This window comes from Odontomachus brunneus, unplaced genomic scaffold (genome assembly GCF_010583005.1).
Source record: "Odontomachus brunneus isolate Ranch 3 - 2012 unplaced genomic scaffold, Obru_v1 Obru_scaffold_092, whole genome shotgun sequence".
NCBI lineage: Eukaryota > Metazoa > Arthropoda > Insecta > Hymenoptera > Formicidae > Odontomachus > Odontomachus brunneus.
This window is the reverse complement of record NW_022639542.1, coordinates 189012-214363: the sequence shown is the minus strand read 5'-3', so window position 1 is coordinate 214363 and position 25352 is coordinate 189012. Positions and strand designations below refer to the sequence as shown.

The following is a 25352-nucleotide window of genomic DNA, read 5'->3' as shown; positions in this document are numbered from 1 at the left end:
AACGATCGATCGATCGATCGATCGAACGAACGAATGAACAGACAAACGAACGGACGAACGAACGAACGAACGAACGAACAAACGAACGAACGAACGAACGAACGAACGAACGAACAAACGAACGAACAAACGAACGAACGAACGAACAAACGAACGAACAAACGAACGTACAAACGCACGGACGAGTGAGCGGACGAAAGAACGAATGAAAGAAGAACAAACGTGGAACTCTCTCGCCGGCACGACTCGTGCGCAATGTTGATGTATACTAATGATATATTCGAATGACCGTTCTCTGTAAATATATTAGAGTAAGACTTCGAGATATATAGAAGTATTAGATCTTTCTCTCTCTGCGATTTTCTACTGATTTTTCTCCTATCCCACATTCCGTCGGAGCGTCGAAGACGAACGACGTGTGAAGCGACCGATTCTACGATCAACGAATTCGCGATAGGCAGTGACTCTGAGTATTTTTTTATTTTTTTTTTTTATTGACTTTTGATCCTTTTAAATAACATTATACTGTTATATTCAATATATCTTTCTTTCACGCTTCTGTTGTTGCAGTACTCGGGCGCGGTGTCCGACCACATGCGGCTTTCCTTCGGGACATTCAGAAAATCGAGCAGACCGCCGCTCAGTCTCGGTATGATTGGATACAGTATTAAAGCGGCTATCCGGCTGCTTTCCAAAGCGAGAGATATCACAGCCTTGAGTTCCCTCACCGAATCTGCATCATCGACCCGTTTTCTCAGGTTCCAGGGTTCGTGATGGTGCACCATTTTATTCGCGGAATGAAGTGCGCTCATAACCATGTCGACGACATGATGCAAATTGTATTTCTCGTAGCTCTCGCGCGCTTCCTCGGCAAGAGACTCTAAAGCCTTTCTGGTTTCGTTAGCTGCTTGAGACTGCAACACGTTCCAATATCTCGCCGGGTCGGGGAACTCCCTCGACGGATTGATCGTTTTACCCGCGCAACGACTAACTAGATTGCCTAGTGTGTCCGCCAATTCGGAGTTCAATATGTTCGTAATTTTCGTTGAACTGTAATCTAGAATGCAAGAGCGTGTACAAAGAGCTTTTTAAGAAACACTGTGCGTACGAGTAAAATACAATTCGTCTTACTTGCGTTGCTGTGCGGCACTGCCTCTCTCAGAACGAAATACCGCAATCCGTCCTCCGAGTAATCGTTCGCAGCTTCAAACGGCGATATTACGTTTCCTTTCGATTTCGACATCTTCAGATGTTCGATGGTCCAATGAGCGTGACACAGCAGTGTCTTCGGAGGCTCTAGACCCGCTGCTATTAAGAATGCCGGCCAGTAAACACCGTGAAATTTTAGTATATCTTTCCCGATCACCTATACGCAATTAGTATTATTTTTACAGAAAATTTAACTTTAACATTTTACAGGATAGCTTGCAGAATACTTGATAACAGCTAAAAATTATAAAATGTACTTGTACAGCGGGCGGCCAGAACTCTTTGAATGACTCGTTTGGATATCCTAAAACCGTTAAGTAATTCACCAAGGCATCCATCCATACGTAAATAGAGTGTGATTCGTCGCACGGAGAAGGCATCGCCCATGGCACTTTGTTTCTGAGCCTAGAAACGCTTAAATCTTGCAAACATGTGCCTTCCTCCACCCACTCGGACAAAATTTTGTGATACAACGCTGGTCTGACTGTATTCTCTACAAAGGATTCGAAATTGCAATTTGCAGTCATTGAGAAAAAGAAAAGAATCGCGCCAAGCTAGTCGTACCATCTTTGAGCCAGTACTTGAGATCATCTTGAAACGCGCTAAGCCGAAACTTGTAATTCTCCTCCTCCGTCCACTCTACTGCATTTCCTGATTCCGCGGAGACTTTGATCATTTTACCGGACGAATCTTTCTGCTCTACCAACTCCGTCTCGGACAGGAACGCCTCGTCCGACACGCAATACCATCCCGAATATTTTCCTTGATAAATATATCCTCTCTCCTCTAACCGTTTCTGAAAATGTGCAATTTTCGACGTGAATTAACGCATCACGGGCGCGGACGGATGGTCAGAATAGTCAATGGTAAAGTTCTAAGAACCCAAAAGTGATGCACCGCATCACAGTGTTGCTTTTCTGTGGTTCTAATGAAACGCGAGTAATCCACTTCGAACTTATCGCACATTTCCCTGAATTGCCGCGAGACTTTTGTACAGTACTCGAGATTCGGTAGACCAGCTGCAGCCGCGGCGGCCTTGATCTTGTTGCCGTGTTCGTCGGTGCCCGTAGTCAAGAATGTTTTGTGGCCCAACATGGTGTTGTATCGAGCTACGGCGTCAGCCAAAACCGCAGTGTACAAGTGCCCGATATGAGGACCTGATGTGTAAAAGAAACGTCGCTTGTATATCTCCTATTAATGAACAGACGGTGAAATTGAATTCGGAAAAAAGGGCATGGCATACCAGCATTTACGTAAAAAATAGGCGTAGTAATGCACTTGTTCTGAGACAGATCTTGGACGTATCGCCTCCTGATCGTTTGATCCCATGGTGGCCGTACATTTTTGAACAGGAACGGAAATATCGAGAATTTCGAGGGCTCATACTTTGGCGTTACGTGCTTAACTGAAATCCAAATCAACAGTATTCATTATCATCACAGTAGCAACCGATCTTTTTAATTTCTGCAGAAAACAAAATACACGCATCAAGATCTGACATGGTCATTGCACCTCGATATTACGTTCATTGAAAGCATAATTTAGCAGACGTGAAGGTATTCTTTATGAAACGACAAACGACTCCACATTTCTACGGCGCGACAAAATTTACGATGGCCACCAGTCGACAAAGTTAATGAGAATTTTTTATGAATACACATGGAATGACATGTAGACTTTTAGTCTTAAGTTTATTCATTTATTTTTTACTAGAAATAATATATACAGAGACTCTTAGTCTTAAATGTATACATTTATTTTTTACTAGTTCTGTACATATAGTTATAATACATTGTGTATAACAAAGCAGTGCGTGCAGGCGTCATCTTTCATTTGTTATCGTTGACGGTACTCGGCTCTAGAGATATTGTTTCTAATTGAGCTATCAGATCCATGTGTTTGAATTCGTTCGGCTGATGAGTGAACATATCGAGCAACTGCAATCTATGCTCATTATCGGTACAATAATATAGTTGCAATTCATTGGCCAGACACTGGGCTTCTTGCGCGCTCAGCAATTTCGTATCGAATTCCCCGCGCATCAACACGACATCCTTATCGTCTCTCAACTCTGTGTAATGTATCATGGTTAAACATTCGGGCGCGTTCTCCTTGTGCGTCTGATACCATAGGAGCGGCGTCATGTGCACCTCGGAACCGTAGAATTGACACATTATGAACTCATAGCCGTGCTCTCGCGGCAACGGCAAGAGGAACGTAGAGTACTGACTGCCGCGCGCGAACATTTTGTCGTACTGCTCGGGCGTCATCGTACCGCAAATACAGTCCTTCTGCTTGTGATATTCTTTCCATATCTCTATTATTTCCTCCCTCGATTTATCTCTTATCATATCGACCTTCATTATACTATTTAACTGAGCTTCCTTCGTCTGCGTGTCGGGCCTTAAAACTGGCTTCGCATCAGTTTGCTGGATCTTTGTGGTTTTCTCGCGTTTCTCTTTAACAATAACATTTAAACATTTCTCACCGCAATAGATTTACACGAGAATTACATAGCAGATAAGTGTCTAAGAAAGAAGGAAAATAAGTAACAGTCTCAAACTATCTATTGGATTAGTCGATAAGCAGGGTTTCTCTTTCGAACTTGACTTTGTTGCATTCAATGGAAAATTAGTTGTAAGCTAATTCATTATTATCATTATTTATGATTATTTTGCAGCAGGATATCAATATTGGCTGTGTATCACAAAAAGCTACTTTGCAACTGTATAAAATTCATGAATTTGACTGGTATATGCTCTTAGATTCATCCAGAATTAAGAAGATACACCAATCAGATTCATGAATTTTGTAGTTGTTGCAAAACAGCTTTCTCTGTTGAGTACAGCCATTATTAGTGTTATATGCATGTCAGTCTTTTGAAAATAAAACCAAACTTCTCGACTGACCTAACATCTAAATATAACATTATTAGAGCAACGGCATCGTGAACGTAGGGATTATATACCTCTTTTCTTAAGAGCTTTCTCCTGCTGCTCGACACGCTGCAGGAACTCCTCCGGACTGGTCTGTTGCAGCTTTGCGATTTTCGTGGCGTACTTGTCGTAATAAGGGTTCTTCTGCAACTCCTCTATAACCTTTTCTAGTCTCGCCCGGCCCGTCATTATGTGCCTCTCGTCGCTCGTTCTCAGGGCTATCCGGGTGTTCCTCAGGTACTTGCCTAACCTCACACCAGCTGTGTTTCGCAGCAAAACACTTGCCATAGATCTCGTTCTTCCTTCCTCTGATTTCACGACTGTCTAGTCCTCGTCTGCAGGATGCGATGTCAAGCGGATCGTCAATTTTACGCACTATCAAGAATACAAACAATCGACAAACGACAACAAACGCGTTACGGGAGAACGTGTCGACGTACCGTCGCCATGTTGCACGCGTGCGAGGAGTCGACGGCTGAAACGCCAGATGTCATTGTTGGCGATTCAAACCTCTCCTCACTTGGGAACAATCTCTGAAATTTCTCCGTTGCTCGTCACAGTGTGTCAAGTAGTCGTTATTACGGTCCATTCTGTGCGATGACGGACAGTCGTTAGCCAACGAACGACTGCTGGCCGCGCACGAACAATGGTCTATAAAGATATGAAAAAGTAGCACGAGGTCCCGGTGCGCCAGTGCCGTATCCGCGAGAGAGAAGGAGAGAGCACGTCCAATGGCACCTTTGACCTACATCGATGCTTCGAGTTCCGGATTCGCGTCCGCGAATTCGCTCTACTCACGATCCGCTCCATAGAGCCTCTCGTCTCGTTTGGACAATTATTCAGGCAATCATATATTTACGTTTCGCCGTTGATAATAAGAAATAAAATGCAACAGCAGCAGCCAATGGAACGGAGCGCGCTGTCGGAGACACGAAGCTCTCGATGTAAAACTCAAGTTTCAACTTATCCGTTCGTGCCTGTCGCAGCTGTCGGAATCGCAAACGCAAACGAAAGAATCCCGAAGTATTTGGATGAATCGCAGCAGTTGCGACACTCGGAAAACTCCCGTTATTTCAGCTGTGCGCGAGAACAGAAGCGCTCGTGGCGCCACGACCTACGCGCTTGAAGCGCCCGCGAATTACCTCGCGCTTCAAGCGAGCGACTTCACGTCGCTCGGGTCAGGACGCGAGGAACGAAGCGCGCGAGCAGCCGGCTGCCTGGTCGAGTCCATACGACCGCGAAAACGCGAAACGAAGTACACGGATTGTCGGAGAGGCGCGAAATCTATGGGCAGATTATCGCGCGAGTACGAGCGCGAGGAGCTCCATTGAGCAATTTCCGTGTCTCTGCCGTCGCTCGTGACGCACGCTTCCGGAACAGCCAGTCGCTCTCGTGTCCGCAGCGAAAGGGAAAATGTCGGCGCGCTGTCGGTGCGCCCGTTCGTGCCACTGCCAGTGACTCCTCGCCTCCGACGCGGTGTGCAACGCGCGATATCTCGACCGTAACATCGAGCATCCCGACGTAGGTGACCTTATCTGTCAAAATTCGGTCCGAAGAGCGTGCTGATACGCCCCGGTCGGTCCGTGCCACGATTTGAGTCGACTTGCGCGCGCGAGAAAGAGAACGAGAGAGAGACCGAGGGAGAAAGTGAGATCGCGGCACAAGTGGGAGAAAGATAAAGAGAGACGGAGGCTAGGTGCAAAACTACACCGCCGTATAGGGGACGCAGTGCTACGAGGGTAGAGCCAGACAGTGAGAAGGAGGAGAAGGAGAGAGAAGGCACACCGAGAGAGTAGTGACATGGCGTCGTTAGCGATGTCAATAGCAAAGAATGAGTTTATTGTGGGGGGCAAGTACAGGCTGATGAGGAAGATCGGCTCGGGCTCGTTCGGCGACATTTACCTCGGCATCAACATCTCCAATGGCGAGGTATGGAACGAGAGAGAAATCTCGACAGTACGGACTGCTACTGCTGCCAGCTCGATCGCTTCTTTCGCGTTTCCCGTCGCGTCTCGTCGCGATCTCGTCGCCGTCGTCCACGGCGGTCGGTGTTACTCTTTTCTTAACATGGCAGCGACGGCGACGCGGCATCACTACCAGACGGAGGTCCGCTCGAGAGATCTCGCGATCGCGCGATCAGCGCGAACTCGCCGTCACACCGATATGTCGACCACCGTCGAGAGAGCAACGGATCTTTCCCCGCCGTCGTGGACGGCGAGCTCCCGTTGTGAATCGCGTCCTCGATGTCGCGAACTTGCAACACGCTCACTCGCTCGCTCGCCACCGTGGCGAACATGCAAGCGCGGATTGTCGTAGGTTTTAACTTTGCGGAAATTCGGACGATCGTGCGTATCGCGAGTGACGTACGTGCCGCGACGCGGTCGAGATAAATATAAGCTAATCTTCGTCATAGTAATAATTATCAGCATACGCCGTGAGCACAGCAAAAACCGTTCGCCGAAATGTGACCCGCGTGTCCAACTTGAGACGTCTCAGATATATCCGTCGGAATTAGTTAATCTCGTTTTCTGTGTCTTTACTATAGGTTATAGTCTCTCTTACAAAGAGAGAAAATTGAATTAGTTGTAACAGGCTATAATAGTGCAACAATGATCATTTTGCTTCTACCATTTGTTTCCCTGTTTACTCAAGTCGATCATTGTTAATGTATTATTTAACTCAACTTGAGCAGAGTTTCCAAGTGTGACCAATATAGTTTATAACTCTGCTAGAACAACTCATTCACTATATAATATTAAAACCAACTCTAATAAATGGACATTGTGTAGAGTTGGTATCAGCCAGTATATCACATCATCGTTGAATTAGCACTTATTTCAATTAATATATTCATATTTTTGAGTATTAGGAGAGAAGCTTATTATATCTTATTTTTGCTTTATTTTTTAAATTTATTTTGTATCAATTATATAACCCAAGTGCTTCTTTAACAATTGTATAACTCAAGTATCTTTAACAAATAGATTAAGCAAATTTAGTAAGGAAACAATCATGTCATTATTTTATTATAGTTTTATTTGTCTCATTTTTTAAGACTTTTGAGTTGGATAAATCTCCAAAACACTGACATAATTTGACAGTACACTTTGCATTTTAGGAAGTTGCAGTTAAGTTGGAAAACATGAGAGCCCGACACCCGCAGCTTTTATATGAATCAAAGTTGTACAAAATATTACATGGCGGTATAGGAATACCGCATGTACGCTGGTAATTAAAGAATCCAATTCTTCTGATGTTTTATATATTTTGTCTGTACAATTTCCACTATTGTAGTGAAATGCATGCAAGCTAAATTATCAATTAAAGTTTATATGAATCAAAAAGGTCATAAAACCATTATGTTCTCAGGTATGGCCAAGAACGTGAATATAATGTTCTTGTTATGGATCTTCTTGGACCTTCTTTGGAAGATCTTTTCACTTTCTGTTCAAGAAGGTTTACAATTAAAACAGTCTTGATGTTGGCAGATCAGATGATTGGTAGAATTGAATATGTTCACTGCAAACACTTTATTCACAGAGATATAAAGCCAGATAATTTTTTAATGGGAATTGGACGGCATTGTAACAAGGTAAACATTTTAACTTGACTGCTTCCTAATAATATCAGAGATTAATTTTACATAATTCCCTAAACTATGAAAACAAATATTTCAGCTATTCCTAATCGATTTTGGACTGGCTAAGAAGTATAGGGATAGTCGTACAAGACTGCACATAATATATCGTGAAGATAAAAACTTAACTGGCACCGCAAGGTACGCTTCTATTAATGCGCACCTTGGGATTGAACAGAGTCGTCGTGACGATATGGAATCACTTGGTTACGTCCTTATGTACTTTAACCGAGGATCATTACCCTGGCAAGGTCTCAAGGCAGCAACAAAGAAACAAAAGTATGAGAAGATTAGTGAGAAGAAAATGTCCACACCAGTAGAAGTTTTATGCAAGGTATATTAATGAATTTTATGTATTGTTCTCTGTGTGATATTTATATCCGTAATACCGAGTATCGCATTTTTCAGGGATTTCCCGCCGAATTCGCGATGTATTTGAATTATACGAGAGGCTTGCGTTTCGAAGAAAGTCCAGATTACATGTATTTACGTCAGCTTTTCCGCATACTTTTCCGTACATTAAACCATCAGTACGATTATACATTTGATTGGACAATGTTGAAGCAAAAAGGGAATAGCACTCTTAGCGGTGGAGTAGCAACAGCTGGACCAGGTCCATCTCAAGGTGCTCAGGGTACTCAAGGGCAAGGACAAAGCCAAGGTCAGGCACCTACTCAGGCCAACGCTCAATCAGGTGCAACTAAAGTTCTTGGAATCGATCTTTCGTAGCATGTGCACATAGTTTGTAGATTCCATTAGAAGTCCATTAGAGATATATACATATCTCTTGTGTCATTATTTTACATGCAGTTACAACAAACGTTCTTATCGTTCTTAATAGCGAATTCCAAGCTTAAAAAATGGATGGAAGATTCCACGAAAATTAATAACATATTAATTGGCACAAATCGTTCCAAGAAGCAATAATCGAGTTCCCTAAATGCCTCTTACCGCTCCAATAAACCTCGCAAAATTTTGTGGACAATAGATTCTATTTACATCTTTGCTAATGATAACGCCTAACATTTACGGAGATACAAGTATGCTTCATTCTGATTAACATTTAACCACAAATTAATGCTCCATGATATTAGATGTTTTATTTCAATCAAATTTTTAATTGTATCGATAAATACGTTTCTTTTCATATAGTTAATACATAATATAAAATTCTTCTGAGGAAATTTATTTTACATAGAGAACGGTTATCACAATGAATAATTAGTAAATTTTAAATTTATTCAAAGATATTGTTGAGTTATTTGAAACACGATATAACAACAGTCCCTTTATCTTTACGCATAAAATTAAGAAATTTTAATGTACTTTTATCCATTAATTATTTAATTGAAAATTAGATCGTAGTATTAAATACTACATTTCTAATTTTATTCGTATATAGTATAATTTGAAAATCTCTATATCTGAAAATATCTATTTTCGTGTAGATATCTATATGCGCGTCTTCTAAAAATAAAAAAACATGTTTTACACAACGCACATACTGTTATATGATGCATACTAAGCAACTGATATTAACAAAAAGTGAAACACTATCGTTATTATCCATAACAAAATTCAACGAATAAAATTATTTTATATAATTTCAAAATTACTTTTATTTGTTTCAGGAGCGCGCTAAGACTATAACTCCAGATCGTAGCAACAACCTTGATTGCGATCACTGAAGTGTTTTATACGAAAGGTATTGAACTTCTTACAAATTGTTCATTCAAAGAGTCGTATCAGTCAAGGCTCTAATTTCGCGGAGAAAGGAGGAAAGAGACAGAAAGCGAGGGCGAAAGAGAGAAAGCGTATGAATTATGTGATTACAAATGTAACATTCTTATAATGCGACATAGAGGAAGAGGTGTATCACGTAATTGCAGTTATATATGAGATACTTTGTGTAGCATTGGTACTTAGAGTTTCGGTTGATTGAACTCTTTGGATTTGAAATGCAAGTGAGACCAGCCAGCCAGAAAGTGGCATATGTTCTTTATTTTGTTACTATATATTTAATTTACCATTACAATAATTGAAAAAGAAATAAAGGTTTTGATGTCCTGAGAAGATTTTTGTAAACGGATACACGTGGTTAACCTCGAATGCGAATAGTCGATTAGATCGGAGGTTTGCTGTATAATTTTCATGGAGAGAAAGAGAGGACATTCAGACCATTCTTGTGGTGATCCTGTAAAATTTTATATCTATACAAACGGAAACGCGACGTGAGAAAATACGCGAGTGTCTTGTGAGAGAGAGTATGAGCACTATCGTAAGGCGAACTGACAACTTGCTTCCTAAATTTTCTTTTGTCTTCAGTGTATAGTGTGAGCATACGTGGAGTACGTGGAGTGTTGAGAAAATGTTAATATTTTTCTTATCAGGGTGATATATATCGATAGCGCCAAGGATATCATTCAACGTATCTCTGACGCGTTCGAACTGAATAACTTTTTTTTACATGTATAAACGATGATGTCTCCCCGATATGATATTGACAAGTAACGTTTAAAGATACCGTAATATTAAGGCAACCACCTAATTTTTAAGTATCTACTACCGACTACTATATCGCGTAACAGAACGAGTAACTGTATGGAGAAACGAACAAATGATTAACGATTCTATCATAAGGATATTCCTCAATTTACTCTCTTTCTGTCTGTGAATATGTTTACTCGATCGCAGAAATAAAATTATCGCTAAAGGAAAAGAGAGAACGTTGATTAGTGCGAGCTAGTTACAGGCTTACTTTCGTCTAAAAGAGATATAGATGAAGAAAGATAGAGAGAAAAAAACTCGTCTGAAAAGTACTCCTGTAACTCAGTTTAGCTGAACAATTCTTCCGTATATAGTTTTAATAGCTGAGACTGTGTAGCTGTTTCACACGTGCTGTTGCTTCAATATTAAATTTGATATTTTATGTAGACATGCGACTTCATATTTCATAATCGAGCATTTTTCGTACATATACACACCTTCATATATAACACACACATATACACAACATTGAGAAAAGTCATTTCGACAGTCTGAATACTTATCGATATCGACAATTATTAGGGAACACGATTATCTCTCTTTATCTCGCGTTTAAGGTTTTAGTTATATTATTCATTCTAGCTGCTAAACTTCACGTCCATGCTCTGCGAACATTAGTTCCAAAAAGGAGAAGTTATAATCACACACACACCTTTAACGAATAATATTAGTGTGTCACGTCCTCGTCGTGGAAGGTACTATCAGTCGTCCGGTCAGCCTTAATACGAACTGCGATGTACGATTGCGAAAATAAATTCGACTCCGGAAATCTCCAAGCTTATATATTATAAGGAAGTGGATTACACCGCCTGACGGACATTTTCTTTTGAGACCGAGAACGAAAAAGCTACAACCATCCTCGATCGAATGCGTGGTTAATTATTATTATTATTAAAGAGAATAAATGAAAGTGTAAAAGAGTGCGCGCATTGCTATGCTGTGAGAGGAATGAATGAGCGAGTAAGTTAATAAAAACAACTAACGATATATGCACTTAATACTATCTGCTGTGTGTATGTGTATGTATATACACATATATATATACTATATGAAAAGAGTGTATGTGTATATACATATCGCACATACGCATATCTGTATGTATAATAAAATTGTGACAGTAATTAAGGCATACGTTATTTCATAAATACTGAAGAATACATCAACGGTTTACTGCTCTCCTTTTGTCTTTACTAATAAAAGAATTAGAATATTGTACTATATAATATTTCTGTTTCATTAAATGTTAATTACGAACGACGCATATATGACATAGCATCGCTGAAAGTGTATTGACGTATTTGGTCAAAGGTAGGTGATCGTACCTGCTCCGGAAGACCACGTACTTTCTATATTGTGATACCAATCACCGTCTAGGATGTACATACATAAAGAACGATTATGTAAATATTTTTAGATCGTATATTTGACAATTCTTAAGGACATATATAATACAGAAAAGCCGCAGAGGCACACGATTTCTCTTCTGAATTGTTAATACTACATGGACAATTGCGTTTATATAACGTAACAAGAGAACGCTGGAGAGCCTGCCAGCCGCGATGCACCGGTCATCGCGCTGTAGCTCCGTCGGAAATAAATAAATATTGCACGAGTGCAAATTACAAATTACTAAACATGCCCTGTACCTCACTCGTCGAAACCAGGACACAATGAACGAATTCTTCATATAAAAGCTTAGAACTAACTTCGAAAAATATCCGTAACATTATATAAGTGTATAACTCGCTTGATTCGTTTCTTTTCTTTCTCTAATAAAGCATGACTGAATACAGCAACACTGCAGAATATTGCTATCAATGAAGGAACTATTAGAAAAAGTTAGTTTTTTTGTGTACAATATACTTTGACGTTTACTTCGCATATGTTGTCATAAAAAATCAATATCAAGCAATACGCGGATTTCCTCGTTCTTTAATAGTATAGCAAAGTATGAATTTTCCTAAGTTCTTGCGTGGTTACATTAACAGAAAACGATTGTTCGGGACCGTTATAAGGGATCTTGATCTCGGCGGCGAGCAACTTGCGTTCGTTCATAGCCGCCGCCATCTCGCGATTCGGGTACACAGCGAAATTCGCTTCCGCTCTTCCACCAGGCGTGTGTTTAATGACTTCGCGACACATTTGAGCCTAAGACACAAAAATAAGAAAAGAACATCATCTTGGGCATTCAACGACAAAAGTTACATTGACTATGACTACCATTTGTACAAACCTTCAACTCGTCGGCTCGTTCTTTCAGTTGCATAATATTTTTCCGCCGCTCTAATAAGTAACGATAAGATGTTCCACCCATTTTGCGCCTCAAGTCAGGCACTGTCGGATATACTAAAGACTTTTGAGTATCCTGAAATATAATAAAGTATTCGCATTTTACACGCCTCGGTTATCAATAACAATCGATAATAATCACCGTGAGACCTAAATTGATATAATTGTACCTTAACGAGATCGGTGGTCTTCTTCCGCAAATCCTGAATCGTCGGATTCAGAGACTTGAGATTCGCCGGCGACGACAACGGTTCCAAATTATCTAGTTTCTGGCGTAAAGCGTCGCACATTAACTTCTTCTTCTGCAGATGCTCGTTGTTCAAGGCCTCTCTGAGAGCGCTGATTTCCTGCACGTAATATTTGTTGTCCATAGTGCTTGTCATCGAAGTATTGCCCGCGATATTGTCTGCACCAGACGTCGACAACGTTTTCTTGCCAATTGACTTTAGCTTTTCCTTCAACTGTCCTTTCTCTGACTCTAGGCTGTCGATATCGGTCTGAAGATGGTCCATTGTCTCTTCGAATTCTTTTTCCTGCTCGAGAAAACGCAATATTTGAGAAAGCTCATCAGCAGACGGGTGTAACGTCGAAAGAAATCGAGAGAGATACCTTGCGTTTCAATTGATTTTGCGCCTCTTCCAATTTTCTTTTTAGCTGTTCGACGTTCATTTCGTGCTCGTGCTGTTGCGTGACAAAACGCTTTTCGGCTAGTTCCTTCCGCAGCGACATCTCAGACAATTCCTCTTGCTTCTCTCGCAAAGCCAATCTCGCCTCGCGAATATCGCTATCCCGTGCCTCGAGTTTTCTAATATTGACAGATCAGCATCGTACAATCTTTCAACAAATACGTAAATACATAACAACAACGATGAGATACGCACCTGCTGAGTATCTTAGTTTCTTCCGACTCCTTTCTTGCCGCATTTGCTCTAATTAAGATTGGCGTCATCTGCTCGCCCTCCAGAGATTGTTGTTGGTTTTGCGTCTGTCCGCTTATAGCCAATTCATTCTCGCACTCGGCCATCTTCTGCGCTAGATTCGCGGCCAATTGTTGTATTACCGTTAAGCTAGCTTTAATGGTGGCTACGGGTCCTAAATCTTCGGTGTCATATACTTTCTCACTGGACGTCGCGGCCATTTCCTTCAATTTGTCAGCTGCCACTCCGGTGTCCAGGTCTGAAAACAATAAAATTCGTTAACGCAAGTACAAAGAATAGTAAGATTTCCAAGACAAGAAAACGCTAAACGCTTACCACCGTTCTCAGTGATGGCGTGCAGAGCGCTTTTCAATAAATTTTGAAGCGTCTTCATGATTTTCACGGCGTGCTGGTACGACGTTGAAAATTGCTCGTTACAATCTTTATCCAGTCCCAAGTTGGCGCCTACAGAAAACGCCGGACCAGCGTGATCGCGCGGTACTCGCCTTCTAGCTGATTTCAGATGCTGCTGGATTACCTCACATGTCGTTTCCACATGTTGACAAAGCAGGCCTGTAATACAAAACATAAAACAATGTAAGATTTCAGATATAGAACATAAAAAGATGCAAAATTTAAAACAATGCTCAGAATTTAATTCTCATAACCAAAAAGAAAAAATACCGAATAATTGTCTAAAAAATACTCAGTTTATTAAAAACTGAATTAATTTTTTGAAGTAGGATAATTTTGCATTTTATTTTATTTAACAAGCACGACAAATCTTTTGCACCAACATAATATTATTGTACATACCTATATCACCACTTTCTCCTTGTATCAGCGTTTTGATTGCTGCAGCTTCGGTGGAAATAGCATCGCATATGCTGCCTAAAGTTCTCGTCCCGTTGACGATCAGGCGTGCCTGATTGACAGCTGTGCTCTCGCCGAAAAGCACGGAGAACATCGTGGCGAAATATGTACAGCACTTCTCAATTGCTTCCATCGGCAGGTTCTCGTCCAGCTGATCTCTCTTGGCCAACTCGATTAACGAGTCCAAGGATTTTTCTTGCGCTGCCATCTCCGGGTAAGCATTGCCTGCTTTAAGCAACAGTTCCGGGCTGCACGAGTTCAAAATTGACTCGAAGCAACTCAATGCTGTCTGCAAGGCGTACATGTGTGAACACAGGCGTGACCTGAACGAGTACTGCGCCACCGAGTGACCTCTTATTACCGAAACCCTGATGAGATATGAAAAATGAAATATTATATAAAAAATTTATACACAATCATCGTAAAAAGACAGGACAAAGTAAAAATTACCGGTCTATCTTCTCGATCGATCTGTACTTCTCTCGCACTTGCGAGATCAATATCTCTGTTTTCTGCGTCATTCTCGGTATCAACAGAAGCATCAGTATCGCGTCGTGGTCTCCGCCGCGAGCCAAAAACGCAGGCGGCATGAAGGACAGCAAGTGACACACGTGGTTTCGCGCTTCCTCCGCGTCCAACCGACGTAATTCGAGATCCACCGCCTTAGTTTGCGCTCGAGTCTCGGCAAACGTCTTCTGGAAGTCCAGTATCTCCGCCAGTTGTTGATCCGCGCCTGAAATGCCAATCGAGAGCATGAGAATATGTAGAAACGATCGGCTACTCCACGAGACCTCGAACGTCTTCCTTTACCTCGAACGTTAGTCTTGGTAGATTCCGTCGACTGCACGCGTTGCTGCAACTGCAAGCACTGTTCCTGTAGTTGATGTGTGAGCTCGCGGAATTTCGCGATGGTAAGTTCGCGATCTGCGAGCGTCTCCAGCGCGGCGTCCCGATGTCGTTGAGCATCGCGCGCCGTACCGAGAGCGAGATCCAATTCCTCACGCAGCTCAAGCTCAAGCTCTTTCGATGATTCGGCTAGTTGGTCGGACATGTCCTAAATGAGTTTATGTATTATTTACTGCGTGCACCATGTAATCCAAAGAAATATTGTTTTCTATTATGTTGATGCGAAAGATTTGTAATTTTTTAAATTCTCGTAGAAAGTTTGAGTATCAGAAGAGAAAATCCTCGTTAGATACCTAAAAAATACCGAGTCAATATTATACATTTTATTCATAAAAATTATTAATCTTACGAAATTGGATAATTTCGTTTCCTACTTTACTTGACAAGCGCGTGACAAATCTTTTGTATTAACTTGATCATTCAAATTTGAAACGGTACCTGCAGAGCTTCCAAGTCCGCGACAGCTTCTTCCAATTCGGCCACCTTTTCCTCAAGTGCCATTTTTTTCTCGCCCAGCATTTCGACCATTTCTTCAGCTCCCAACGCTGCATCGACCTACGAGAGACGCGTGAAATGCTCAAGAAACCGCGAACAGTCGCAAGATACAAGTCACGCGCAAACGACACCTGTACCTGTTCTTGTAGATCCGCGATTTGATGCTCCATTTCCTCGACGCGCGCCGACAGCTTCTCTTTCGTTCGACCCAATTCCAAGATCTCGGATTTCTTCTGATCCATGTCCTTCTGCAATTTCTGGAACTCGTGCTTTTCGTGCGCTGATAAATCGCGCATCCTCACGAGCGTTTCACGCAGCCTACTGTTCTGCTGTTCCAGCTGCTTGATCTCATAACTCGAAGCTCCCGTTACCGATCCACCGCCGGCCGCCTTCATTCGCAGAAACAATAATCTCGTTTGCATACATGTCGAGTCCGCAGTCAATGATGTACATAAATCGGTATTCTCTCGCAATCAAAGTAAAGACAAGATATATTATACCCTCTCAGACATTTCTGTACGTAATATCTCCAAGTCCAACGTTTGCTCTTCCAATTTATCCTTAAGTTGCTCCAGCTCTATCTGAAGCGTCTCGGCCTTTTCTTCCGCCATCTCTTTATCCAACGTAGCCATTTCCACAGTCTCAGCAAGATCGGCCATTTCTTCCTGGAATTGTTCTCTCGCTACGTGAGCTTCTCGGGCTTCTTGTCGAGCTCGTTGAAGATCTCTCTGAAGACTCGCCTTTGATAACAAACGATGAACATAAGAATCGAAGTATTTTTACTGTCATGAATTAAAAGAATATTATGCATATTATGACAAAAATGAAAATAAATGATACTTTCATGAATCAATTCACAGATTACTCACTTGGCTTTCCATGACTTTAGCTTTGAATTCGAGAAGTTGCTCTATTTGAAGTTTCGTCTTCTCGAAGTCTTTCATCCGTTCCTTGTCTTGCATTCGTTTCACACGCAGCGTTTCTACTTTCTCAGTAAGATCGTGCACCTATAACGTTCCACGTTATATGTATATGCAAGTGCATAATTGTAGAAGAAAAAACAGTCTGTACAGCAAAACAGCAAAACAGCAGAACCGTAGGACAGATCGAGAAAGATACACTTGTTGGAGAAATATTTTAGCTTACCTGAGATTTCAAGTTATCATTCTCTTGTGTAAGTTGCAAGTGCGACAATTTCTCTTCCACCAGGTTCGCAGTCGCCGCCGAACCTGCCATCACTTGACCGGGTACGAACTGCGGCTTCAGTGTTTCTACAAAACCTGTCTGAATTATAGAAAGAGGCAAATGAAACACTCTTGCGCTTCGTACAGCTGGGTGTTCTTTTTATTATCGCATGAAAGGATCGTATATCGCCAAACAGTTTCTCTGCAAGGTCCTCTGAATCTCTGCGTACCTGTGCCAACTTGAAACTCATATACACGCACACGGTGTAACTGAAACGTGGTACATGGATGGCGCAAACAAAGATAAAAGATAATTACTCCCGATTTTGCGGCAATGAAAAAAACACCCTATATTTCCTATAGATGAGAGTAATGTGGCTTTTACGATAATGTACGTTGTTTCTTGTATTTACAGTCGAGTAGAGAATTAGTCTGTCTTTTACAGTGATTAATGAGATTAGTTGTGTGACAACAAACACCAATACAAGCTACACCGAATACTCTATTAGTACTAACGAGTACAGGAAGAGCCACAGTTGATGAGCTGAGTCGTGTGTTACATGATACATTTACGTAAGAATACTAAAAAGTCGGAGCGTCAACTTGTTTCATCTATCACGTCCTCTAACGACTCACACACACATGTGTCACTCGCATTCCCGTTTCAGGGCTCGTAGACTAATTCTTATTAATTACGAGCGTAAACTCCAAGAAAGTTTCCGGTCAAACGGAAGTTACACCTCTGTGTGTGTGTGTGTGCATACCATGATGCTGTTAAGAAAAAAAAGAAAAAAAAGGACTCGCTCGCGCTAACATTAGTGTTGTTATCCTTGCAACGCAAACGCGAGGGGAGGGCGATTCAGTTCCTGATCGAAAGCGGAACACCGCTTCCCGCTCGTGAATCGTCAATTCTATCGAAGCATTATGGAAAACTCAGTTAATGAAGCCGATGTTCAAACGCAACGATGGAGATGTGGCAGAGAATAAAAAACGAAACCAAGTCCGTAATCCCACTAAGGATGGCCGTATCCGTTCGAAAGGTGCAATGACGCTATATTATTCGGTTGCGAGAGAGTTATGTGTTACGATGCTTACATGATCGACAAACAGCTAGTATGAGAAAGAACAAGATCAGAGAGGTGATGTATTAAAAAATTGAGATATTACAATTAATGAGTATTAATTACATTATTGTGATCATCTTGGGCCTTTGGCTTTTTGCCGGGAGGCGAGCTCGTGCTAGGGGACTTCTGAAACACGTACGTGCATTCCCATATGAATCATTCTGTGCCAACGGGATCCTCTGACTTGTTCTCGCAAAAGGTTTCTCTCTTTTTTTTTTCTCTCGTTTCGTGTCTCTTAACTCGCACCGTTAATTCTACCTCGTACTTCCAAAGCACACTTTCCGCTCATGACGAAACGCATACGTGCAAAACTGCATTTGACATCATCACCGAGTCACAGAATAGGATTCCTCGCACATGAACATAAGTGACATACAAATATAATCGAAAAAACCTAGAGATCTCCAAATGTCAGAACCTGCGTTCTTGTTAGTCAAAAACAATAAAAGTACACCACGAAAATGGATGATAACTAATTTAACCGTAAGAATTATATACCTATTACTGGTCTTTCAGATAAAAAGTTAATCTCTGGATGTTTACGATTTAACTTTTGCTTACTATTTGACAGAAAGGTAATCTATTCTATTTTAGAATCTTACTTGTTATCCCGTTATAGCTGACACGCGACGTGTAGTGGCTTACCTCGATAAATGAAGCACGTTTAGTGGAAGTTGGTGCTGGAATTAACGACTCGCCGCCGTCTCTACGTTCATGCTGTGATCCGGACAGGCTTTCTGTGCTTGGGGCACTTAATAACGTTCTACTTCCGGTCAAAGATAATCGAGAACTGTAAAGTAATACACAATCTTGTAATAATATCTTTGTGCAGATTATGTCAAGAATGTAAAGTAAATCGCAATGAAGTGATGGAGAAAGCACCTTCTCGTACCACGATTTACTACACACCTTGTACATGTTTGCTGCTAGATTAACTGCAATAAATCATGATTGAAACTCAAAATTGCATCGCATATATTAAATATTTTCGCAGAATGAATAAAAAGGCGAAAAATAAAGATTTGTAAAATTATAAAAGATTGCAGCAGCAAATAATAGCATCTGGTATTCTGTGACATTTTGATAATAAAGTAACAAAAAGATCATATATAAATATTACCAATTATTTATCATAAAATAAAAGTGTACACATATTCAGAAGCTGCATGTAAAGCATACTGCAATAGTTTGTGCTTTGAAGCTGCAAAAGGGCTTAAATGCTTAGTGATAGTGACATTTTTTTAGAAATAGAAGATACTTGTTATCAAGATATATATGTAAGCGGTAGCAATAAAAAAAAAATTACACATTGCTGACATATCCACTTGCCACGATTCAGTTTATATATAGTCTTACCCAGAAAGTTTGTCAGTTTGCTGACGAATAATATTCGCAGGAGATGTTTTTCTCCGTACACTTTTATGAGCAGCATATAATACATTTTAAGGATTGATTAATTACATACTCGCCTATTTACTTGCTTATACATGGAATACTTGAGATGCTTAGCACGGAACAAGATGTTGTATAATATAGAAATATTGCTTAATCCTCAACATTATTATGCAAAATAAAACTTACGCTGTAGGCTCATTCCTTCGACGTGTACTAATGCTAGCGTGAAAAGATTATGGAACAAGGGTTCATATAAATTTTACTGAGCAAAATCAGCAAAGAACATATGCTATTGTTCTTAGTGCAAACAAATGGGATACTGTTCAATTATTATTTGATTCTATTTATCTTAAATTTTATAAAAAAAAATACTCAGGTACCTTAGACCATAATGCAATAAGATACTGTTATGTTCTATAGTATTTATATTATATATATATATATATATATATATATATATATATATATATATATATATATTTGTATTGTAAAAGCTATTTGTAGTATAGGAAATGTAGATAGAGATCATAGTGCATATGTCACTCATAAGAGCTTATTTCTTTTATATCTAAGTAAAGAGAGTTCTTTGATTACATACATAATTTTGCATTTGTGAGGACTTACCTATTTAGACGACTCCTGGCCCTGGCAGGGCCACTGTCATCAGGTGTTGTGGCACTGCTACCTGCTGATGACGGACTGACAGGTTCTGTTCTATTACCAGCTTCATCCAACAAGATAAGTTGCCCTTGCCGAGCGAACATTCCACAATTTTCCGCGCACTGTATCGACGACATGAAATATATTTTGTTCTTCACCAGTATACAACAAACTTAGTACAACATCAAGCTAAACCAAGAACATGTTACTCACATTGAAATACATCTTGCCCTTGACGGTACCGTTGTTCTTGCCCTTCGGCTCGTCGAGTATCACCCCGATCCACTTGCCCGACGCGAAGGACGGGAAGCCGACGTAGGCTATCACACCTTGGCATTCTTTTACAGGCACTTCGACGCGCTGGCCGACTTTGTACGACATCCTCTCGTCGCGCTGAATCCGTCAATTCCAACTCGCTCCAAATAAACACATCAGCTGTGCACACTTAACCTCCGTTCGGAACTCGGAGCAATATTTCTCTTACACTCTACTTCACCCACTGTTCATCACAATCGTAGACTACAATCTGAAAATGACACTGCGTTGAACTATGAGGAGCTCCAGGCAAGCTTCAAAGAGCCTTTTCTAAATTCTAAAAGAATAAAATATAACGTCGATTGACAGGTTGCACAGGACTTGACTGATTGCACAGGTTAACAAGAGATTTACACTTCATTACTCCACTTAGATGCACTGGGACTGTACTAGGGATGCATTGGGTGCAATTGGTTTCCAATTGCTTAACACACTTGACACACACATACACAAAACCAGTTTATTGGTCACATATTATCTAAAATATCTTGTAAGATAATATGCAACCAATAAACTGGTTTTGTGTAACACAGTGTACGCCACTGAAGAGCACCTATTGTGATCTGTTCTTTTTAACTGCACTGCTGAACTAGTGCAATAAATTAGAATGAGAAAAAATATACTTGTCTCATTTTAATTTATTGCACTAGTTCAGCAGTGCAACTAAAAAAAATAAATCAATAGTTAGAATCCACTTCAAGCTATAAATTTTGGAGCACGCAGTAAACGTCTATGATTGGTTTACGTGATACTTCGAAGCATTTGCGAAGTGTCATGTGGATCCCACTCTAGATAGGATCCATTTGAAACTATAAATACTTTGGAGTGCGCAAAGAACAATTTTGATTAGTTTTGAAGCATTCTTAGCGTCAAGTGGATCCTGCTATCTATATTTACCTATGTGATAATTATACAGTTTAGAGTCCTCACTTCCGATTTAGTTGAAACTCAACTATCGTTAACTTTAACAATTAATATTTTGCTTTGCAGGGCAGAGCAACGATTTTAACTTTCATACTTGGTTGCTACGCGTGAAAATACATGAGTTGAGCTAAATCGAAAGCACATATGTCTATACTAATGTCAAATTTCTTCACCTCCGGTTAACTTTATCTGTCAGATAAATGTCAAACGTGATTAGTTAATCTTGCCAACCATAAATATGATTGGTCAATTCCAATAGAATAACTGGCAGACAAAGTTAACTGGAGGTGAAGAAATTGGGCATAAACTAAATTACTAACAAGGGCTTCGAATGTGAGTCGCGTAAAGTTTCCGGTTGCATGCGAGAAAATGGCGGCGGTCCTATGTGTGTGACATGTCACTTGTATGAGTATCATGAACGTAGGAATATCTGGACGGAGCGTAAAGTATTTTTATGAGCGAGGTGTGAAGCCAGCGCGGTGAGGGGAAATCTTCGTCGCGGCCATCTTTGGTGATCAAAAGTGACATATATATATATATGACACATGTGTATACATAGATCGAGGATTTTAACCTTTGTGGTGAAAGGTCCTTATGGATAGGACTATGAGTACGATCCAATAAGCGCTACAAATGCTTTGTAACGTTTTTATTTCTTTCTCTTTCTTCATTCGAATCTGAGAAATAGAACAAGAAAGAGAAACGCTGCGCAGCATTTGTAGCGGTTACTGGACTGCGCCCTATATTCGTATTAGAAGATACCGGATTGTTATGCGAAACATTGTAAAAGCCGGAGAACCGAGAAGCCGAAAAAATAAAATATAATTAGAATGGGGACGTAAAAATGGTAAGACTATTATTTCACAGGTATGTTTTAATATAACAGACAATTGCAATCAGGGTAAAACTTTATATTCACATACACTCATACGCACGTATTAATTTTGTACATTTTCCAATACACTATACCAAGACATTGTGTTCCGTGATATAGACCGCCGCCATATTTGGTGATCACTTCCAACTATTCCTATCAAGAGTGATAAACTGATACAGGTAAAGAGATGTGTCGATTGTAGTTATTCCTTGAAAGAATGAAAGAACATGTCAGTTCTTTAAAAGTATCATGTTACTCGTTGATGAATTAGCATACTTTTTGCAAATTACTTTGCAGAAACTTATGGTAGATGAGAAGAAATGTTATCTATTTGGCCGCAATCAGCAGCTGAATGACTTTTGCATTGATCACGCATCCTGCTCTCGTGTTCATGCAGCTCTTGTTTACCACAAGATTATATTCCTATCACGAGATTATTTATTCTGCTTATTTTCAACAAAAGAATTTTATGACTAAACGTAGTGAAAATATGTGGCGGTAGCGGCCATTTTCTCGCATACACCGGGAACTATCGGATACAAACCGTTACATGCTTTTAGATAGCTTGTTAGCAATCTAGTTTAGTATAGACATCTGTGATTGAATTATATAATTACCAATATTTCTTTTAAATAATTGCTATAATTATAATCTTCCTATTTTTGTGTGTTTATCTCTCTTTCATCAAGAATTAAATATTTCACTTTAAGTACAGATAGTGCAATTTGGTGCATCTTTAGATTTAAATTTACTAGAAGGATCACTTAGGGAATTCTTGCGTGTAAATTTTCCAACCCGTAAAGTTTTCTTTTTAGTGCTGCTTGTTAGTATTTTGGCGTGTACTTTGCTGTGACGTTCCAACATTTTTGGACATGTTTTCACTTGTATAATCTAGTGTTTGACTGTTGTATTTTACCATTAAGTAAACAAATTACCAATAGAAATAGACGACAATGGCTAATCACTATGAGGTCCCAAATTGGTATGTTTAGTGGATAGATTCTCAGTAATAGTTTTGATAAATTATTGTTTATGCATATCATGTGTTTCAATTTTTCTTATCACTGTGCTATGATATAAGTATCTTGGACATTATGTTGTATCCGTTCCAGGGCCGGGAAGCCACCGGTAGGACTACATCTGGATGTACTCAAGAGTGATAAACTGATACAGGTAAAGAGATGTGTCGATTGTAGTTATTCCTTGAAAGAATGAAAGAACATGTCAGTTCTTTAAAAGTATCATGTTACTCGTTGATGAATTAGCATACTTTTTGCAAATTACTTTGCAGAAACTTATGGTAGATGAGAAGAAATGTTATCTATTTGGCCGCAATCAGCAGCTGAATGACTTTTGCATTGATCACGCATCCTGCTCTCGTGTTCATGCAGCTCTTGTTTACCACAAACATCTCAATCGGGCATTTCTAGTTGACTTAGGAAGTAGTGAGTACATAGACTGATCTAAAAACCTTAATTAGAATCTAATTAGAATTTTTCAGTTAATTCTCATTGTGTCGACATATTTGTAGATCATAGCTATAAAAGCATCTATGAAAAAAAATTAATTCTTATATCTTTGCTATTTTACTAGATAATCAACAGTTAAGATGCACAAATGTATATACAGACATTTTATATGTAATTAAGAAATTCTAATTACTATTGCACCACTAGATATTAGAATTATTGTCAGTTTGTGTATATAGTTATTTTATTAGTACTACTTTATATGGTATATTGTGTTAATAACTTTAATAATTTGTTTTAATAATTTTAAGTAACTAATAGTACAATGTTAACATATTTTTTCATAAAAGTATATGTACTACATGGAAATTCTTGTAGTAAAAGTATTATATGTATTACATGGAAATGTGGTTTTCAGCACATGGGACCTTCATCGGCAATTTACGCCTGGAAGCTCACAAGCCAACACAGTTACCAATCGACAGTACATTTCACTTTGGTGCATCTACTCGATATTACATAATAAGAGAAAGGCCTCAAACTGGAGCCAGACCTATTATTGAAGAACTGGAGAAGCTATCCGAGGATATTGATGCCGGTGGTTTATTAGGTCTACCAGAAACAGAAACAGAGTTGGATGTACGTATTAAAAGTTTAACAATATACTTATTTTAATAATATATTATATTTAATATATTTTAGAGTACACTAAAATCTCGAAACTTCTCCATTGTATTAAATAAATAACTGAATAATTGTGATGTTTAGAACCTAACAGAGTTCAACACGGCTCACAATCGACGGATTTCTATGCTTGGTATAACAGACGACGAGATGCACAAACCGACTCGGAAGCGTAAGAAAAAGGGTATCACTTTTAATGACGACGAAGAAGTCATTAATCCTGAAGACGTTGATCCGTCGGTTGGGAGGTTTCGTAATCTCGTACAAACAACAGTTGTTCCTAGTAAAGTATGTACTTGCATGCATAATGTACTTCATTTCCTTTTCGTATAATGTGCGAATTAATTTTGCAAACTTATATAATTACGAAAGTCTATCTTATTGAAGAATGGAGTGACTTGACGAAATGTACACATCTCCTTGCAGAGAATGCGTATGGAAGGTGGCCTCATATCCTTATCAGAGGATCACAATCCTTTGAAACATATGCAACCAACATCCACCACTCCTCAACTTTATCATGACCTACCTCCGGAGCAGTTTACGCCGTCTTCTATGTCAACCAATCCTTTCTCCACAGCTTTGACTTCGTTGACATCGCGGTTAGGTATCGCGCTGCCTAATCCAGCACCCGAAGTGGAAATGACTCCGAATCAGATACAGACGGAGGTCCCGCACGTGCAAGAGATACCGGGTACAACGGAGCCGCGAGTGATGGAGCCCAAGAAGAAGAAGTACGCCAAAGAGGCATGGCCTGGAAAAAAGCCAATACCATCTCTTTTAGTATAATAGTCCGAGGGAAGAATTTATCGTTCATATTCTGTGTGTGTGTGTGTGTGTGTGTGCGCGCGCGTGGGTGTGTGTGTGTGTATATATATATATATATATATATATATATATATATATATATA

General features: G+C 40.0%; 4 protein-coding genes across 11 annotated transcripts; 2 read left to right on the top strand and 2 right to left on the bottom strand.

Moving 5' to 3' along the window:
• Positions 1–476: 476 nt before the first annotated feature.
• LOC116848252 (methionine--tRNA ligase, mitochondrial) lies at positions 477–5228 on the bottom strand. 4 transcript variants are annotated; one of them, XM_032824147.1, is made up of 8 exons: positions 4586–5228; positions 4178–4480; positions 2453–2614; positions 2092–2366; positions 1774–2005; positions 1467–1702; positions 1132–1366; positions 477–1057 (listed from the first exon to the last, which is right to left on the bottom strand). In XM_032824147.1, exons 2-8 carry the CDS (start codon positions 4431–4433, stop codon positions 492–494), a joined length of 1962 nt encoding a protein of 653 aa, XP_032680038.1. In that variant the 5' UTR covers positions 4434–4480; positions 4586–5228; the 3' UTR covers positions 477–491. The 4 variants fall into 4 exon arrangements, with proteins under 4 accessions (XP_032680038.1, XP_032680037.1, XP_032680040.1 ...); XM_032824146.1 differs by having other exon boundaries at positions 4178–4520; positions 4586–5226; XM_032824149.1 differs by lacking the exons at positions 477–1057; positions 1132–1366; positions 1467–1702 and having other exon boundaries at positions 1859–2005; positions 2174–2366; positions 4178–5205.
• A 288-nt stretch (positions 5229–5516) lies between these two features.
• Positions 5517–11552, top strand: LOC116848257 (casein kinase I). Of its 3 annotated transcripts, none has more exons than XM_032824162.1 (6): positions 5517–6074; positions 7264–7373; positions 7515–7737; positions 7823–8116; positions 8191–8476; positions 8624–8986. In XM_032824162.1, exons 1-6 carry the CDS (start codon positions 5946–5948, stop codon positions 8707–8709), a joined length of 1128 nt encoding a protein of 375 aa, XP_032680053.1. In that variant the 5' UTR covers positions 5517–5945; the 3' UTR covers positions 8710–8986. The 3 variants fall into 3 exon arrangements, with proteins under 3 accessions (XP_032680053.1, XP_032680052.1, XP_032680051.1); XM_032824161.1 differs by lacking the exon at positions 8624–8986 and adding an exon at positions 9414–11552 and having other exon boundaries at positions 5519–6074; positions 8191–8443; XM_032824160.1 differs by lacking the exon at positions 8624–8986 and adding an exon at positions 9414–11552 and having other exon boundaries at positions 5519–6074.
• A 178-nt stretch (positions 11553–11730) lies between these two features.
• Positions 11731–20853, bottom strand: LOC116848249 (dynactin subunit 1). 3 transcript variants are annotated; one of them, XM_032824142.1, is made up of 20 exons: positions 20386–20553; positions 20137–20294; positions 19699–19731; positions 19474–19533; positions 18763–18907; positions 18181–18243; positions 16956–17093; positions 16679–16816; positions 16310–16549; positions 15947–16198; positions 15753–15869; positions 15219–15462; positions 14859–15141; positions 14352–14776; positions 13872–14108; positions 13500–13794; positions 13228–13423; positions 12789–13151; positions 12563–12694; positions 11731–12477 (listed from the first exon to the last, which is right to left on the bottom strand). In XM_032824142.1, the coding sequence occupies exons 1-20, from the start codon at positions 20551–20553 to the stop codon at positions 12262–12264; spliced, it is 3903 nt and encodes a 1300-aa protein (XP_032680033.1). In that variant the 3' UTR covers positions 11731–12261. The 3 variants fall into 3 exon arrangements, with proteins under 3 accessions (XP_032680033.1, XP_032680034.1, XP_032680036.1); XM_032824143.1 differs by lacking the exon at positions 18181–18243 and having other exon boundaries at positions 20386–20853; XM_032824145.1 differs by lacking the exons at positions 19474–19533; positions 19699–19731.
• Positions 20854–23062: 2209 nt separating this feature from the next.
• LOC116848229 (nuclear inhibitor of protein phosphatase 1) lies at positions 23063–25346 on the top strand. Its single transcript, XM_032824109.1, has 6 exons — positions 23063–23270; positions 23401–23461; positions 23580–23733; positions 24176–24396; positions 24526–24729; positions 24868–25346. The coding sequence occupies exons 1-6, from the start codon at positions 23242–23244 to the stop codon at positions 25228–25230; spliced, it is 1032 nt and encodes a 343-aa protein (XP_032680000.1). The 5' UTR covers positions 23063–23241; the 3' UTR covers positions 25231–25346.
• The last annotated feature ends 6 nt before the right edge of the window (positions 25347–25352 follow it).

What these genes read in the sequence shown, in the direction of transcription:
- LOC116848252 (XM_032824147.1), bottom strand. Translation starts at nt 4,433, where the DNA reads ATGGCAAGTGTTTTGCTGCGAAACACAGCTGGTGTGAGGTTAGGCAAG. An exon ending in CAAGTACTGGCTCAAAGATG is followed by an intron (nt 1,703 to 1,773) that starts GTACGACTAGCT and finishes AATCCTTTGTAG; the next exon opens with AGAATACAGTCAGACCAGCG. An exon ending in TCTGGCCGCCCGCTGTACAA is followed by an intron (nt 1,367 to 1,466) that starts GTACATTTTATA and finishes AATTGCGTATAG; the next exon opens with GTGATCGGGAAAGATATACT.
- LOC116848257 (XM_032824162.1), top strand. Translation starts at nt 5,946, where the DNA reads ATGGCGTCGTTAGCGATGTCAATAGCAAAGAATGAGTTTATTGTGGGG. An exon ending in TCAACATCTCCAATGGCGAG is followed by an intron (nt 6,075 to 7,263) that starts GTATGGAACGAG and finishes TTTGCATTTTAG; the next exon opens with GAAGTTGCAGTTAAGTTGGA. An exon ending in TCAGGCCAACGCTCAATCAG is followed by an intron (nt 8,477 to 8,623) that starts GTGCAACTAAAG and finishes CGTTCTTAATAG; the next exon opens with CGAATTCCAAGCTTAAAAAA.
- LOC116848249 (XM_032824142.1), bottom strand. Translation starts at nt 20,553, where the DNA reads ATGTCGTACAAAGTCGGCCAGCGCGTCGAAGTGCCTGTAAAAGAATGC. An exon ending in CTAAAGTCATGGAAAGCCAA is followed by an intron (nt 16,550 to 16,678) that starts GTGAGTAATCTG and finishes TTGTTATCAAAG; the next exon opens with GCGAGTCTTCAGAGAGATCT. An exon ending in TCGATCGAGAAGATAGACCG is followed by an intron (nt 14,777 to 14,858) that starts GTAATTTTTACT and finishes ATATCTCATCAG; the next exon opens with GGTTTCGGTAATAAGAGGTC.
- LOC116848229 (XM_032824109.1), top strand. Translation starts at nt 23,242, where the DNA reads ATGGCTAATCACTATGAGGTCCCAAATTG. An exon ending in CACTATGAGGTCCCAAATTG is followed by an intron (nt 23,271 to 23,400) that starts GTATGTTTAGTG and finishes TATCCGTTCCAG; the next exon opens with GGCCGGGAAGCCACCGGTAG. An exon ending in CAACAGTTGTTCCTAGTAAA is followed by an intron (nt 24,730 to 24,867) that starts GTATGTACTTGC and finishes ATCTCCTTGCAG; the next exon opens with AGAATGCGTATGGAAGGTGG.